The sequence below is a fragment of the Bipolaris maydis genome, assembly GCF_028858645.1.
Source record: "Bipolaris maydis strain C4 unplaced genomic scaffold PSV08scaffold_13, whole genome shotgun sequence".
NCBI classification, from domain to species: domain Eukaryota; kingdom Fungi; phylum Ascomycota; class Dothideomycetes; order Pleosporales; family Pleosporaceae; genus Bipolaris; species Bipolaris maydis.
In genome coordinates this window covers 422,692-438,574 of record NW_027093869.1, presented here as the reverse complement: position 1 = coordinate 438,574, position 15,883 = coordinate 422,692, and the positions used below count along the sequence as shown (strand labels likewise).

Genomic DNA, 15,883 nt, shown 5'->3' with positions numbered 1-15,883 from the left:
GTCTGGATCTACTGACAATATTCTCAAAAGATGGATACGCACTCCAGTACCACACCCGTTGGCGGGTTTGTAAGCTCAACACTTCTCGAGAAGATTGACAAACTCTTCGCCTGCAATGCCGGAGAATATGTGGATCTACCCCAATTAGTAGTGATAGGGGATCAATCCAGTGGCAAGAGTTCAGTGCTCGAAGGGCTCACAGGTTTGCCCTTCCCTCGAGATAGTGGGCTATGTACTCGCTTCGCAACACAAATCACGTTCCGCCGGTCAAGTGAAGAAAACATAGTAGTAGTACATATAACATCAAATGGAACCTACTACGATCGGGGTTCGAGAGCCGTCGTCTCGAGTCTGTTTAGACATCGCAATCGATCACAGAATTCCTGCAACATTGAAGCCACTACATGCACCAAGAAAATGTTCAAGTAGCAGACATTTACGAATGATACAAGAGTTAGGTTATAGCTTACGACGTGGCGGACAGGCTATCCCTCGTGATGAGATAGCCACAGCAGCGTACTTGGCAAGACCTGACACGAAAGGTGGTATCTGCTTCATCCTGCAACAGCCAGCCGACCACCATCCGTACAACCTAGGTGCGGACTCAGTCATAGAGTCATCACCTACACTTCGAGCCCTTCTCATAGAAATCTGGCCAATCGTCTCATGTGGCGCACCCAGCCCTACTGTCTTGGATAGATTACCGTTTGTCAGATCTTACGAGGAGCCTGATCTTGATGTCAGGCATTACATCCAAGAGCGAACCTTTGCGATGATTGAGGCGAAATGCCCGGATGTTGTTGTATGCATGTGGCGCTACAAGCGGGGAAACGGTATAGCGCAAGAGGACAGAACGGGGAATGTAGCTGCTGTAGAAGGTCTTGGGGTCGGTCAAGTGTTTGGACGCCCCACTCATGTAATGGCATCAGGCCATAGAATCGTGCGCGTTAACGCCTTCCATCCAAGTTTCGCTATGAATTATAACCCCGATCTAAGCTGCCTGAGGCAGTTACTTATCCTGGAAGTAGCGCAAGCGTGCGGTCTGTATCGTGGAGACTGGCTGAACAAGAGGTGGATGGATGAGTTGCGAGAGCGTTGCAAAAGCATCACCCGAGAAAGATCAAGAGCTCAAGAGATGTAAGCATATCACCACTGTATATTGTGCGCTACTGAGATACCGCTTAGGGACGTGCCTCAGCTCGCCATTGAGTACAAACGAAATTTGGAGTCGACCGCAGCTTTTGTTGAACCACAGATCGAAACCTCACACGACCATGACCCTGCGATTCGATATCGGTACCTTGTTGGAAAGAACATTACAGAATCATTGAACAATGCAAGTCTCTGCATAAGGGCCATACATTGTATGGGGGAAAGTATTGATCCTGATGACATAGACAAGACCAGTTCGGAAGCCATTGAAAATTCAAGTAGATACACTATAGGCTTCGTTCATCGGCTGGTTAAAGTTCTCCTAATTGGTTCAGAACCGGATCGAAACACCAGTATAGGTTGTATCGGTCTGTATGATGCATCCGTTATCGATGCTGGCCTTAGAGCGAGACGACAAAATTACGATGTTACAGCTGCGAAAATACACAAAATTTTAGGCGAGCTGTGTCGGCGAATGAACTCCTCTTTTACTGTAGGGGAAGTATACCCTAAACGAACTTTTCGTTTTACGTTATACGAATGGAGCAAGATTTTGCTTTCGACAGCTATTGATTTCGAAAAGCTACTGAGCGAACTTGCGCCTCTTTCCAAGAATGGATTTCAAAGCGATATGGATGGGATTACAAATTTTTTCGATACACTGTGTCTAGATACAACATAGTTAACTAGTTTTTTAGTTTATCTGGATGCGCAGCCCATCTATAGTGTATGGTAGAGCAAGGGTCGATCTTGGTTTTTGTTTTGCAATTGACTGTGGTTCATGAGATAGAGTTCTAGAACATGTTGTGATTTTGTGTGACACAACGGTTGAATCGTCATGATGGCCAATTGGTTCGATGCAGCTGTGCCTACCAAAATACTGGCAGCGTTGACGCTAACCCTTGTTTACTACTTAGACAGGAAGCTTATCTGCAGGTATTCGACTATTTGCAAATATGGGCTGTCGCAATACCCACATCAGGTTAGCGTCGTTGTTCATGAACGAAGGCTCCTAATTAATACGCTAGCTCTGGGCACGATTGTGTGTAGGTATCGATATATTCTGGTTGATATGTATCAATTTCTGGCAACTAGTCATGACTAGTAGAGGATGAGTGAGTCATAGTCTGCGAATAGAGCTGAGTGGAGCCAACGCTCGCTTCTCTCCCTAAGAAAGCCGAACCAACCTAACAATCTTCTGCAATATGCCTTCCTAAACCTGAACCATTTGGCAACTGTTCACCAGCCGCTGCCAGACTTTCTTACTCTCTTCCAGGTCGCCTCCCACTCCTATATCTCCTGTAAGTGTTTCCTTGTTCCCAATAATTATAACGCCACACTTTGCTCTAGTCATAACAACGTTCAGCCGGCGCATATCGGCAAGAAAACCAATGCTGTGTGATACATTACACCGCACAGTAACGAAGATCACAACATCTGCTTCTCGGCCTTGGAAACCGTCAATAGAAGATACTTCGGCCGTAGTGACAGCACCGCTAAGTGCTTCTTTCTGCCGAGTATATGGAGTCAAGATAGCCAATGATCGTTGCTGGAATTCTGCGGGCTGTGAATTAGCATCTGAGATGGGACTAGTAAGGAGTTGCACGACACGCTTGCAAACCTCGGTCTGGCCGGGGTTGGCTTTTGATCGCTGAGCCAAGTCTTCTGGGCTGCTAATCTCAATCCACACCAACCGATTGTCTTTCGGCCAAGGAAATTGTGACACTGGAAGTGGTCGACTGTCGTCCGCGACTGCAGTGTCCAATCTGCTATCATAAAACTCTGTAGAGCTAAAGTGGCAGATAGTACGATGCATACGGTACTGAATGCTGAGCATAACCTTCGCTACACCTTTACATTCTTGCATGCTGTAGTTACGTTCGAATAACGAGATGTCATAGCCCACAAGCAACGAGTTTTGTTGTACTGTAGCGCGTAATTGGACATGATCACCTACCAAGATCGCGCGCGAACATCCTTTAACAAGTGGTACAAGTGTCGCAGGCTCTGTCAGCTGGGAGGCTTCATCGACGAGAACAATATCGAACTGCTCGTCACGTAGCAAACCAAGACTTGCGCCGGTACATGTAGTGAAGATCAAGCGGGCCTCTTTGATTCGCTGCTGGGCTTTACGGCGTTTGGACGGATTGCCCGTAAGATCTTGGCCTAGCATTGCATCGCAGGTAAAGGACCGAAGGTCTGGTGATACTTTGGAGAGCTGGGGAGATATCAGAAGCGGAACCTTAGAGAAGTATTCATGATGATTTAGCTTACCTGAGTTGATACTCTCACAGCAGTCGTACCGATTTTCTCTGCACTATTGGTGTTTGTGAATCTTCTTAAAATGTTATCAACTGCGTTGTGCGTCGGCGCTGTAATAAGGAACCTGGACTTCGGCAATTGTCGGAGCAACTGACACAGAATGACGATGATGGTGTGAGTCTTGCCTGTTCCAGGAGGTCCCCATATGTACGTTAGTGAGTGTTTCATTGCCGCCGCGAGTGCGTCATTTTGGCTTGCGTTGAGACCTGGATCCCTGGCAACCGGTAGCTCGACCTTTGAAAGCTCAGTCTGATCTATGGCTGGTAATCCCAAGAGGGACGCATATATCTTGCAGCGAGATTCACGTTCAGTATAAAACATTGTCACAGCATCGAATGCGGCCTTGCTTGTAACGAACGAGCCACACAACGTGATATGCCATGCGCATTGTGTAAGATACGGAGGCGGATCATGCAAGCATCTGAGAATGACGGTGCATAGCTCTGTGCTCAATACTAGAGCATCCATCGAAAAGAGCTTCATGAGGGAATCGTTTTTTGGGCTGTTGGTTACGGTAAGACGAACATGGTCACCGGATTTCAGGGAGCCAGCCACGGACGAGTCTACACGTAATATGCTTTTGACGATGGTATGGCCATCCTTGTATTCATGGAAAGCCAGTTTGGTAGACTCCAGCTCGGGGTTTGAAGAAGTTGCGGCCTCGTCAATGTGGTCCAAAGCGATTCCAAAAAGCGAAGAAGTAAATTGACGGACAGCCATCGGACGGCCAACGAGTAGTCGAGATGTTTCTGGTTCAAAGACCTCCAGAAGCAGGTCCAATGCAGTTTCAGGTGAGCGAACAGTAAGTGCAATGAGCTCCACCAGTTTGGCGAAACTTTGCATTGGCAACTCCTTCAACTCGTGTAGTAAAAGCACCAAATGTTGGCGAACAAGGCTGCCGAACTCGTTGGACATCAAGATGAGTCTCTTTGCAATGTCAGGAGCCAAAGCAATCAGTTCATCTTCCATGTCTCGTTTGTGTCTGCCCCATGATTGTGACTGCAGGAGCGTCGAGGTTAGATAGGCTGCATCTTTCAAGTACCACAGTAAGGTTGAAACGATAGTCTTGCCATGGATAGCAAAAGTCGGATCTTCGGTCAGCAGTAGAGTTTGTGAAAACACATCGCGAAGGCGCTTTTTCTCGTCATAATCCTTGAGGAGATCCAAGATCACCTGCAGCTCTGCTATGGAACTCAGTTGACGAAGTGACGAGAGATTGTTCTCTCGGCAGACAGCTCGCACAAGCTCTGTGTATTCATCCCAGTTGAGCATAGCCAGTTTTGCCGTCGTATATTCTGGTTCGAGTTTCTCAAAAAGCGGGAGAATTTCTTGGGTATCAACGTAATGTAGCCACTGATCGAGAACGCGTATTGAATCAACATCGCGGTTGCTGATCACATACACCTCCTACTTCCTGTCAGCGTAATTTGCCAAGCAGCTACACAAAGATACTCACGCCACCCAGGACACCTTCGCTCTGAATTTTCCCAATATGGGTTTTCATATCTCGGCCAATCTTATCTAAAGCAATACTGGCTTTGCATTCGAAGTTGATCTGCTGCCGCATGGTATGTTCCCTCACCCTCCTCTTGTCTCCAACACTGGGCAACGCACGGTACAATGCATCATCACCTTTTGGGCTTCTCAGAAATATCCAGGTGTTTCGTCTTTTCTGGTGATAAAGTTGGAACACTTGTTCATCGCAATAAAGGCGATAGGTAGCCTTGGTGGGCACCGCGCGATAATTGGATGATTGCAGCCCTTGGGTGTGTGGAAAGGCGAATACTCGCACGCCATCATCTACCGCTACCTCGCTAGCACGGGCAACCTTTTCTGGTACATAGATGGCTACGCTAAGACGATCATTGATGCGCAGTACGATCAGTTTTTTGTGAAACACATCTAGTGAGCGACACACGACCGGAAGGAACCTCCCCATGCGATCAATTCCAGAGCGGAAAATTGGTTTCCAGTGCAAATTTGGATGTTCCAGCCCAAATAGACGGAATTCTTGTGGAGAAATAAGCTCGGACTGAAGGAGCCCATTGCGAACCAAGCTTGTCACTGTGTTTGATGGCGGCAATCGAGCGAGGAACCATATCTGTTGTTCGTCCGTCAGAGCACTGAAGTTGATGGCGTGACAGTACCCCATTATGTCCACATCATGTCGATCACACCATTGCACCAGAAGTTGCAGTAGCTCAAACTCCGAAATCGCCATCCTTTCGCGCGTCAGTAGTAAGTCTACAATGCTTGCGTTGTCCTGAATCTCCATCTCTAGTGTAGCTGTCTGTTGAATGTGCGTCATACATGCCTCATGAAGGCTATCTAATATGAAAGGCGCCACTGTTCGCTTAGGTTCGGGTGGATCCTCAAGCTCTTTGAAGGCCTCCAGATTTTCAGGTATTCTGATATGGTTGCCATCCACACACTGAGAAAACAGGCGATTGAGCTGTTGGCATTGTGGGCTCATGGCATTCCCGAGCCGAGCCCACTTAAGGTAAAGATTCTTAACTTTGCCTAGAGATCCATTGGTATAGCGAGCAAAATATTCGGCACGACTATCGCCAGTCACTTCCCCAAAAGTGATGAGCTCTTTGCCACCAGGGTATTGGGCAGGCTCAGCCATTGTACGAGGGATTATATCGCTATCCCATGAGACGAAAACTGTTGTGCATAAGCTTGGAATAGCAATAGTTGCAGATGGTGAGTATCGAACTTACACTTGTCTCCGTCCAAATCGCCTCCAGACATTAGATCGGCGCTTGGTCGTTTCCCTTGTGTTGTAAACACAATGCAATCCACCAGATGCGAAAACTCGGGAACATCAACAGCCCTGAATTTCTGAAGATCACCTGGATGCAGGCACGGGTTTCTCGTAACTAAGACTTCGGTGTTGATGATAGTGTGTGGCCTGCCGTCGCCATCCTTTGTGATGCGGATGAAACACTCGCCTTCTTTAAGTCGACCCGTGAAGCCATCTTTTGCGGTTAGATCACAAACACCAAAGAGTAAACGAGACTTTGGAATTGAGATTCGACATCTCTGTTCGTTGCGCTTATTGACCATTCGATCGTATTCTTGCTTTACTAAACTCTTCAGTGTGGTGCGCACTGAGTCTATACCATCCAATAGGAGCTGTTCTGCCACATCTGTGCGGCCGATGTATGATAGGAATTGGAAGGCAGCCTGAAGATTACCTTTTTGAGCGTCTTGGAGAAAGTTGAGATGCCGTGTCTGTTTGGCAAGGAGCGTTTCTTGCGAGATTCCAAGTGTATGTAAGAGAACAACGATCTCATCGTTAAGACTACCAAAAGCGTAAGGCTGTCCAGTTTTAGCTTACTATCTACGAAATTAACTTGGATACAAGACCTTGGAATAATCCACAATAGCGAGACTGTAGTCTGGCGAATCTTTAAATTTTTGCATTGATGCTCGGAATTGGACCTGGATCTGCCCACGCAACGTCGGATCCAATGTTAAGACGCCTTTATAACCACGATACCGGATCTGGTAAACTGAAGGAAGATACCTTCGATTCCGAAAAAGAATGTTCCGTTTTTGTGCCAGGTGGTTTGCCAGCTGAACAGAGATGAGGCCGCAACCATCGGTAAAGATGTACTGTTTGGTTGCAACATCATTAATGTCTTGACAACGATCGGGAGGCAGATCAAGTGCGACCTCGGCGCTAGAGAAGAGGAGTCCAATGCGCTTCGCTTTCTTGCCAACAGACTTTAATTTTGAGAAATCTCCCATTGCCTCGACTTTGATAGATATCTCCTCTTTCGATGCAGCGTACAAAAAACAAGATCTTGACTTGAGCTGGCTGTTAGAATGGCCGAAGAAGTTATAGGTAACGCCATTGATGGTAAGGCCTGAAACAAGCATTCTGGTGATCCAGTCCCCATTCTCCCGACCTGTGGCCGGTCTCGAAGCCTCACCTGCAATAAGAGCAGGCCATTGCAGCTTGAAATCTGCGAAAGAGAGGAGAATGAACCTGTCGAGAACGTCGTTCCTGATGACTTGGTTTGAGGGTGCAGCTGTAAAACAGAGGGTGATCTGTTGCTGGTAGATTGAGGAGATTATCGATACACATTTGATGAGCCCCGCCTTATTGGTCAGATGAGATACGGGAATATCTGGTACCGTATACTCCCATTTGACGTCTTCTGGAGACACACGGTGCTGCAGGGTTTTGACGAACGATCTGAATTCGCTCATCTTTGTGAATTTTTCAAGATTGGTTGATAGGAAAGAGGGAAATGGGGGGAATATACGGATCGCAGCGGATACGATTCTTGAGTTTTGCATCCCGTGTCAGACTGCGAAAAGGCCGATGACGTATCGCACCAAACCGTCACGAGCTATTGTAAACTTTGCTTCACAAATTCATTACCCCTCTTTCGAAGTTTCTTTCTCAGCTTCCTTTGCTTATAGTTTCACAGACTCAGCTGATAGTAAAATCCCTGAATCAGGTCCCCAGAGATTATTGCAATAGCAGGAAGAAATAATGCTCAGTCATATGTATAGGATGGCTTCTGATCATAAGCTTAAGATGCCATTTCATTGGGTCGTTAGAGAAGACTTGGAAGGGCAGATATCAAGAGACCATAAAGTACGAGTTGCACAAAGTCAACTGATCTTCAGGTCCTTCTTTCTGATCACGATAACTGATGGAGTTGATTGTGAGATGAGATTTGGGCCCCTCGAGAATTAGTGGTCGGGAGAGATGGATCCGTTTCTCCAATACTGTGATTAAACACATGTTTGAACCATCTAAAAATAAGCTTATCACTTGACTAACCAGTGAAATAGAGATTGAGATAGATGAACGCGAACTCCAAACATGTAACACTTTCGTCGCTGTGTGAAACGATCAAATCAGTTAGTCCCAGTCTTCTCTTTGCAATTTCCGAGCTAGGAACTTGCACCATAGTCTGTTCATGTGCTAGGACTTGTTTTTTGAACTATTGAAAAACTTAGGGCCTCCTGACCCCGTCAAGGACAAATCTTTTTCTTGGTTTTGAAAGCCAGTGCCAAGTCCCGGTTCTAATTGATTATATGCCCAGCCGTTGGTATCAAGCCAATGCTAGCTGTAGTGATAAGATAGGTTCGGAAATAGTAAGTGTAGCCCCAGTTGAGCTTATATTGATGATATTACGCGTCATTGAGGCTTTGATGTTACATACATAGATTGGGCGTTTCGCCGTGGCGAACAATGCGGGGTGAATCCCGGCAGGTAGTTATCTGGTGCAATGCAGCGAACGCCACGATCTATGCATGTTAATAAAGGTAAACACTCATTCTCATGTAAGGGCGGGCAGTATAACCAAACATCTCCTCACTTCAACATAACTCATCTATATCAATATGAAAAACATCTACATCATTGGAGCGCAATCTACAGGCAAGAGCACCCTAGTCAACGCTCTAGAGGGTTGCTTCGAAGAGAGCGGGAATGGGATTAACACCAAGCGTCCGCTAATCATACGCGAGGTGGCGCGGAAAGTTCTGAAGAAGTATAATTTTAAGCGCGAGGACATCGCGACACTACCAATACGCGCGCTTCAACTCCAGCAAAGAATTCTCGCTGCTCAGTATGATGCTGAAACTACGGCATGCCCTGCGGGTGCATCTACTTGGTACATATGCGATCGATCCGGACTGGACCCTATTGTGTATGCGAAATGCCTCGTTGGAGAGCATGCGGCAGCGGAAATGCTGGCCTCTGAGTCTTGGCGAGAGCTCGAAGACCGAATGAAAAAGAGCATTGTAATATTATGTGAAGCGGGCTGTCAATGGCTAAAGGATGATGGAGTACGGCTAATGCCAAAGGACGAAGTGGAGTGGATGCGCATCGACGCTGCATTTCGTGACCTGCTAAGAATACGCGGTATCGGTTTTTCTGTCATACCTAAGGACATTGCAAATCTCGAGGAGCGTGTAGGGTATGTAATTACAAGGAAATGCAGTGAATTCTCGAAAGTGGACGTAATGACGACCCGTCGCATGAGTACCTATGCAAGCCAGAGAGAGTAGCATTTGCGATTGGCAACAACAGATCTCTATACATGATTTCTTTGAATTATTTAGTTTTAATTCTGGCATTATATTTCTAATTGCTTCTTGTACGACCGAGAAAATGGGATACTTATCCGCATAAGTGGGTTAGCCCACCAAAACTGGTCATTACCAGTATTACAGAATTTTTCATAACTATCAAAATAGCCTGGTCGAATACGCTGGCTTTAGTTTAGCTATATCTGGATGTATCCGAATCACGATGTCGTCAATATAGTTGCAGCCGTATGACAAGTAAGCGGGTGGATCGCATTGCCCGAGCTCCAAAATTCCCAATTATCTGCTACATTTGTAGTGTTCTGATACTAAGACACAACCTCCGCACAAATCGATTTGGATAAGGTGGCTTATTTTGTGGTAACGTGGTTTACCATGGGAACTTTAATAGTAGAGCACTACTTTAACTCGGAAGGCAGTTCGTCAGGCTTTGTGGGAGATGAGTGAGTGAGTGCACCAGGAATCGAAAGAACACTGTAACATATCGAATGATGCGCCAGCTTGTGATCAATTTCTTACAAGCTAATTAGTTAAACAAGAAAGTCTTGATGTAACACGTGATGCGGGTGTCTCGGGTTAACTCCCTCGGTATCCCATATTGCCCTACAATATGTCGTGTCATATTTGCAATTAAAGATGCGCAAACGGTCTAGTTTCCCGGTTTAGATTTGCCCACATATGAGCTGCAAGAATGCTGGGGACCCTTTCTGATAGTTTGTGATGTCATCTGCCGTCATATTCTCAATGGCGAAAGTTCTCTGCTCGCTGATATCTCCAGCAGTAAGAGCTTGCACAACAGGCAAAACAGCCATACTGAGACTGCGAAGCAAAACTCCCTGAGAGTTGTCCAGTATTTCGACAAACGCAGCATACTCAGCATCAGTGGGGGTCATTATCCTGCACATTAGTCATTACTATCTCGAGGCTAATTATCACTTTACTCACATCGTATCGGTGATGCCAACATCAGTTCCACTGAAGCCTCGATCTAGCATGATACCCAGGACGCCTTTACCGAATTTTGTCTCCAGAAGATGTAAGCGTTTGCCAAGTCGTCGCAGGTATGATATCCGCCGGTACTTTGTTTCGTACTCACTCGTATTGCATTCAACACTTGGGTACGTTTCTTGTATCATCCTTGCTGTCAAGTCGGCGACAGATCTATTGACCGGGTTTCCGGGTCTACCCAGCGAACTTGAGAAATCAGAGGAAGTCAACAGCACCCCAAGAGTGGATATTCCAGGGCCGCTGCAGTCCTCAAATAGCTCAACAATGTGGTGTCTTTGAAGCAGTTTAAAGTAAGAAGTGGTATGATCTAGATTATCAATCAGACGAACTCTTTCCGCTCTCGAGACTGTCATTGTTGTTTCAAAGGGAAGACGGCTTTCCTGTGCCCTCCACAATTTGAGGATGTCTTGTAGTCCGCCTATCAAACAGGGACTTCCAATATTTATTAGGATCTTTTCGAACAATTCTATCTTGCCTTTGCACAACCGTTGGATCTCTTGCTGTATAACAGGCGTAAGGAAGACGTCTTGCGGGGTTATCGGCCTAAGAGATTGACGTGGTCGTTCTTCTTCACAGGCATATGTCCCAAATCTGTGGATGTTTGAATCAGCATTGGGTCTTTGGAGCTTCCTTCTCCGTCGAAGCTCAGCCTGGTGTACGTTGGTTCGTTTTTTTGTAGTTTTTCGAGAATCACATGTAGCACTGACCGTTGTCGCGCCTCGACGTTTCCTCTCCATAGATTAATGAAGAATTTACAATCTGTGAGCTTTGACCGGGGGATCCATCGATTGGTATTTCTATATTGGGTTCGTCTGTCTGGGAAAATTGGCTTGGCTGAGTTGGTGCGTTCAGCCCACCATCTCCGAACTCTATCGAAACATTTATCTCCGCCGGTGGTTGCTGAAGATTTGACACTCCATGCTGTATTCTCCAAGAGCATGTCCAAGGAGCCTGGCCACTGCTATCCGCAAACAATGACGAATAGTTACCAGCATCGACATTGAACAGCAATCGCGCAAGGGAGCCCACATCGACCGATCCCGGAAGTTCATTCAGAGAAAGTAAAGAAGGATCTACAGTTTGGCTAGCAGTATTAAATAGACTAGATAGTATGCAATGTTAGCGCGCTGTAGTAAGGAGGGCTGGTCTAACTGACCCAAGATGAAGCATCGTCCTAGCCACGATACCAATATCTCTTCCAGAATCAAAGAAGACAGCCGCTATAATTGCATTAATCGCTTTCGCGTGAACACTTGGTGACTGTGCGCCGTCTTTGTCGGCGAATCTAATGTAGCCGCTGATGCCTGTCCGTCTTGCGATAGACGCACAGTGTTCATTGTTAGCCACACTTTTCTTAAAGTCATTGACGTTAGCTAAGTAGGGGTCAGCCTTATTTCGTGGCACATGTTCGCAGAGTTCTACCTCTTGTGGCCTCTGCTTCAAAGGCTAAGTAACTTAATATGAATTCGCTAAGTGCAGTGCCAAACTGCGCCAATTTTCGGTTTCCATCCCAATCTTCTTCTTGAACTCCGGCTGCTGTGAGCGCTCTACACAACGGCTCATATCCATATTGGAAATTGTAACTAATAATATTTTCAACAGCCTGTGCGCTTGAAATTGAAGCCATAGCTATCGGGTTTACAAGACAATCCTTTCGATAAACAACCGCAACAGAGGAAAGGGGGGAAGTGCATGTAGTGTATTGCGTAGCCGAGCGAAGCGGAGAGTTTGTGTTATCATACAGAAGTCTCCAATGCACATTCGTACGATCACATACGTCATATGGCATGCATCTGGCATCCTAGTGCAATTGCCAAGAAACGGTACAAGGAATCACAAAACTCAAAATGATATGAGTTTAAAGCACGTTGGAGTATGTTGGGGTATTTCTATATACAGTTAATGTCTATTGGCTAATGATACTGTCAATCAAGAAAGCGTGTGCATGGTTGGGAGAAGCAGCTAACCGGTTAGAGTAAGTGGGATTTTCATTGAATGTCTGATGACGTAGACAAGTTCCTTGTGCAAGGATTTGAGCAATTACGTACCATTCCTAATACAGTCATTACAACAAACAACTCTGCAAATTCCTATTTTCGACTAAAGTCAGCCTTTGTGTGAACAGAATTCGTCCGACCTTTCAGCCTCCATCTACGTCTTTCACAACGAAAATCAAGTGCAAAACAGTTATAGAGAAATTGACTGTTTCTTCCATCGAACACGTTTAAGGAAAGACCTCTCTTGCTGAACGGATTCGGTCAAAGCACATTGTAGTGCGCGGAGATGCGGAGACTTCGTGAGCTTCTGCACAACTTGATCTTCGACCTGAGCATCACTAGTTCACAACATACTCCGTATGAGCGAACCTGCCGCTAGGATAGCCTGGACGGTCGAGTGCGCATCTCCATTTGCTCGGCTTCTTCCGGTCCTAGAGATCCAGAATTCTCCGAAGCACAAGGTTTCTCACGCATATCGAAAGCGCCGGTTGGCCAGCGGCCTTCTCTAGCACATTGGAGCCTTCTCAGTGGGTTCGAAACGTACTATTTTGAAGAGAGATAGGGTTGAGAGGTGGTTCAAGCGTTTGCAAAGACATCGGAAGATTCTTCAAGGCACGTGCGTCGACAAGGCGTAGCATCGCATCCCAAGTCTGGATGAAGACAAGGATGAAGGCTTATACTGTGATGTTTTAGGGGTGTATCATCCATACGCAAAAACCAACGTATATGTGAGGAGGTGCGAATAATCATTGCGGATCCGCGCTTCTCTGGCGACAGATGAATGGTTAAGTGCGCAACGCGCCGAGGTTATGCCGGCCAACGAGGCTTACACACGTACTTGTAAATCCTCTAACGTGCGAGATCAGCGAGCTAGCCACCCCACCCCACCTCACCTGACTCTCTACACTACCACCACTATGCCGCAACAACAACGCTCTATGCAGACTTCTCGTGAAGGCAGAATAAGTCTTGCTATCGCTTTCTATCGTAATAATCTAAAACAGTCTCTCCGCGCCCTTGTAATGGCTTTTGATGTACCAAGATCTACACTTTAGACGCGCGTTGGTGGTACCTAGCGTGGCCAAGATCCACCTCCACAACCTACTGTATGTGGTCAGTGCATGCAACAGTTCACCCGATGCAACACCCCGCTTAAGATCAAAAATGAGGCTATAGAGCCACACAGAAGAGCTATTATCGCGAGAAAACTTAGTAAATTAGTATATATAATCTAAATAACTAATTATTGTATGTAATTAGATTTTATATATAGCTTAGTATTGTGGCTGCGTATAGAGTTTTAGTAGCAGGCTGCGCACACGGTAGGTCGCCACTTTAACTGCCTACATTACCACTACTACATTATATTTTAACTTATAACTTAGTAAAGCTTTTCTTCTAATATTAATCTATCTATCGCGAGATTTTAGAAGAAATACGTTTTACTCCTATATTATCCGCTTATTTTGCTTATTTTTTGCGATAATATCGTCCGTTGTAACGGGCTGAACGCCCTTTGGTTGAGATCCTCGATGGAATCTCGGTTGACTTGAGGTAACCGACAAGGCCACGCCTTATCGGCCCGATAGTTGCTCAGGCAACTACTTGTGGATAGATAGCCACGTAGCTTAGAAGCTTAGCTCTCTATCGAATACAACCTCTTGTATACCAAGCGATTGCTCCCCGGAGCGCAGCCCCTTACATCCGTTTTGCCGCTTTTAACACTTAAACTTATATTTTACGATATTCTAAAGAAGGAATCGTATAAAAATCTCGTAATAGATAGGTTACTACTAGAAGAAGAGTTTTACTAAGTTACAAGTTAGAATGTACTATAGTAGTAGTGATGCAGGTAGTCAAAGTAGTGGTGTATTAGCACTACCGGATACTGCCAAAATTACCCTACGTAACCACAATACTAAGCTATAACTATATAAAATCTACTTAGATATAATAATTATTTAGACTATGTAGACTAATCCACTAAGTTTTCTCGCGATAATAGCTCTTTTGTGGGCGTCTACAGCCTCATTTGTGGTGGGCTGCCACGGTTGGTGCGGGTGTTGCATCGGGTGAACTGTTGCATGCACTGACCACATACAGTATAGGCAAGAAATGGGTGTCGCGCTTTATCCAGAGCCAGCCAGAGCTTCAGATGAAGTGGAGTAGAAGGCTTAATAGCCAGCGCGCCCAGTACGAAGATCCTGCTATAATCGCAGCGTGGTTTAAGCTAGTAGAGGAGACGCGCCAGACGTACGGCGTGCTAGACCAGGATATCTAGTATAACTTTGACGAGACTGGGTTCGCGATGGGCGTCGCTAGCACGTCAAAAGTCGTGACTGGCTCTGATAGAGTTGGTCGGGCAGTCGTCGTACAGCCAGGTAATCGTGAGTGGGTTACAGCGATCGAATGCGTCAACGCGTCTGGCTGGTCTCTGCCACCGTTCGTGATACTGGCTGGTAAGGTCCACCAGAGTAGCTGGTACCGCAATCTCCCACCAGACTGGGCTATTGGCGTCTCAGAGAATGGCTGGACGACAGATGAGCTTGGTGTAGAGTGGGTAAAGCATTTCAACCAGCATACAGCGACTCGTACAGCTGGAGTCTACCGTCTTCTTATTCTAGACGGCCCTAGTAGCCACGCTACACCAGAGTTTGACCAGTTCTGTACAGAGAACAAGATAATTACTCTCTGTATGCCATCTCATACCTCTCACCTCCTCCAGCCACTAGATGCAAGCTGCTACTCTCCTCTTAAGCGCGCGTACGGACGCGAGGTTGAGGAGCTCGCCCGCCATAGGGTCTACCACGTCGACAAGATAGACTTCCTTACAGCCTATACACGAATCCGGCCGACAGTTTTCACGCAGCAGAACATCCAGGCAGGCTTTCGGGCGACAGGCCTTGTCCCTCCTTGTCCAGATCGTGCTCTATCGTCGCTCACAGTAGTCAGAACACAGTCTCCATCGCAGACAACCACAGATAATAACGCTACAGCGCAGGCAGCAACGCAGACAGAAACACCACATACAGTAGCAGAGCTTCAGCAGCAGGTGCACTATCTCCAAGGGCGACTGCGTCGGCAGCCAGAGAGTCCAACAAGCGTTGCGATACGCCAGCTCGCGAAAAGCGCTCAGCTTGCGATGCAATCAGCAACGATACTTGTAGAGGAGAACAAGAAGCTATGTGCAGAAGTCCAGCGTCAACGACAAAAGCAGAGTCAGCAGCGTCAGTGTATTGCTTCTGGTGGAGTGCTCCGGGTCCAACAGGCTTAGCAGATGGCTGCAGAGGCAGAAAGGGTGGTAATAGAGGCTGGCCAGAGCCAGG

General features: G+C 46.5%; 4 protein-coding genes across 4 annotated transcripts; 2 read left to right on the top strand and 2 right to left on the bottom strand.

Moving 5' to 3' along the window:
* Positions 1–30: 30 nt before the first annotated feature.
* PSV08DRAFT_411809 (uncharacterized protein) lies at positions 31–1,937 on the top strand (the record flags this gene model as incomplete). Its single annotated transcript, XM_014221486.2, has 3 exons — positions 31–202; positions 336–1,137; positions 1,186–1,937. The coding sequence occupies 3 exons, from the start codon at positions 31–33 to the stop codon at positions 1,832–1,834; spliced, it is 1,623 nt and encodes a 540-aa protein (XP_014076961.2). The 3' UTR covers positions 1,835–1,937.
* Positions 1,938–2,196: 259 nt separating this feature from the next.
* PSV08DRAFT_404473 (RdRP-domain-containing protein) lies at positions 2,197–7,742 on the bottom strand. Its single transcript, XM_066093686.1, has 5 exons — positions 6,847–7,742; positions 6,198–6,798; positions 4,931–6,141; positions 3,427–4,881; positions 2,197–3,370 (listed from the first exon to the last, which is right to left on the bottom strand). Exons 1-5 carry the CDS (start codon positions 7,693–7,695, stop codon positions 2,366–2,368), a joined length of 5,121 nt encoding a protein of 1,706 aa, XP_065948297.1. The 5' UTR covers positions 7,696–7,742; the 3' UTR covers positions 2,197–2,365.
* Positions 7,743–8,791: 1,049 nt separating this feature from the next.
* PSV08DRAFT_229050 (AAA domain-containing protein) lies at positions 8,792–9,999 on the top strand (the record flags this gene model as incomplete). The annotated part of the gene is made up of 3 exons (XM_014221488.1): positions 8,792–9,422; positions 9,773–9,789; positions 9,968–9,999. Exons 1-3 carry the CDS (start codon positions 8,845–8,847, stop codon positions 9,997–9,999), a joined length of 627 nt encoding a protein of 208 aa, XP_014076963.1. The 5' UTR covers positions 8,792–8,844.
* Positions 10,000–10,039: 40 nt separating this feature from the next.
* Positions 10,040–12,264, bottom strand: PSV08DRAFT_411806 (uncharacterized protein). The gene is made up of 5 exons (XM_066093905.1): positions 11,983–12,264; positions 11,717–11,933; positions 11,334–11,662; positions 10,498–11,278; positions 10,040–10,449 (listed from the first exon to the last, which is right to left on the bottom strand). The coding sequence occupies exons 1-5, from the start codon at positions 12,185–12,187 to the stop codon at positions 10,215–10,217; spliced, it is 1,767 nt and encodes a 588-aa protein (XP_065948296.1). The 5' UTR covers positions 12,188–12,264; the 3' UTR covers positions 10,040–10,214.
* Between the last annotated feature and the right edge of the window lie 3,619 nt (positions 12,265–15,883).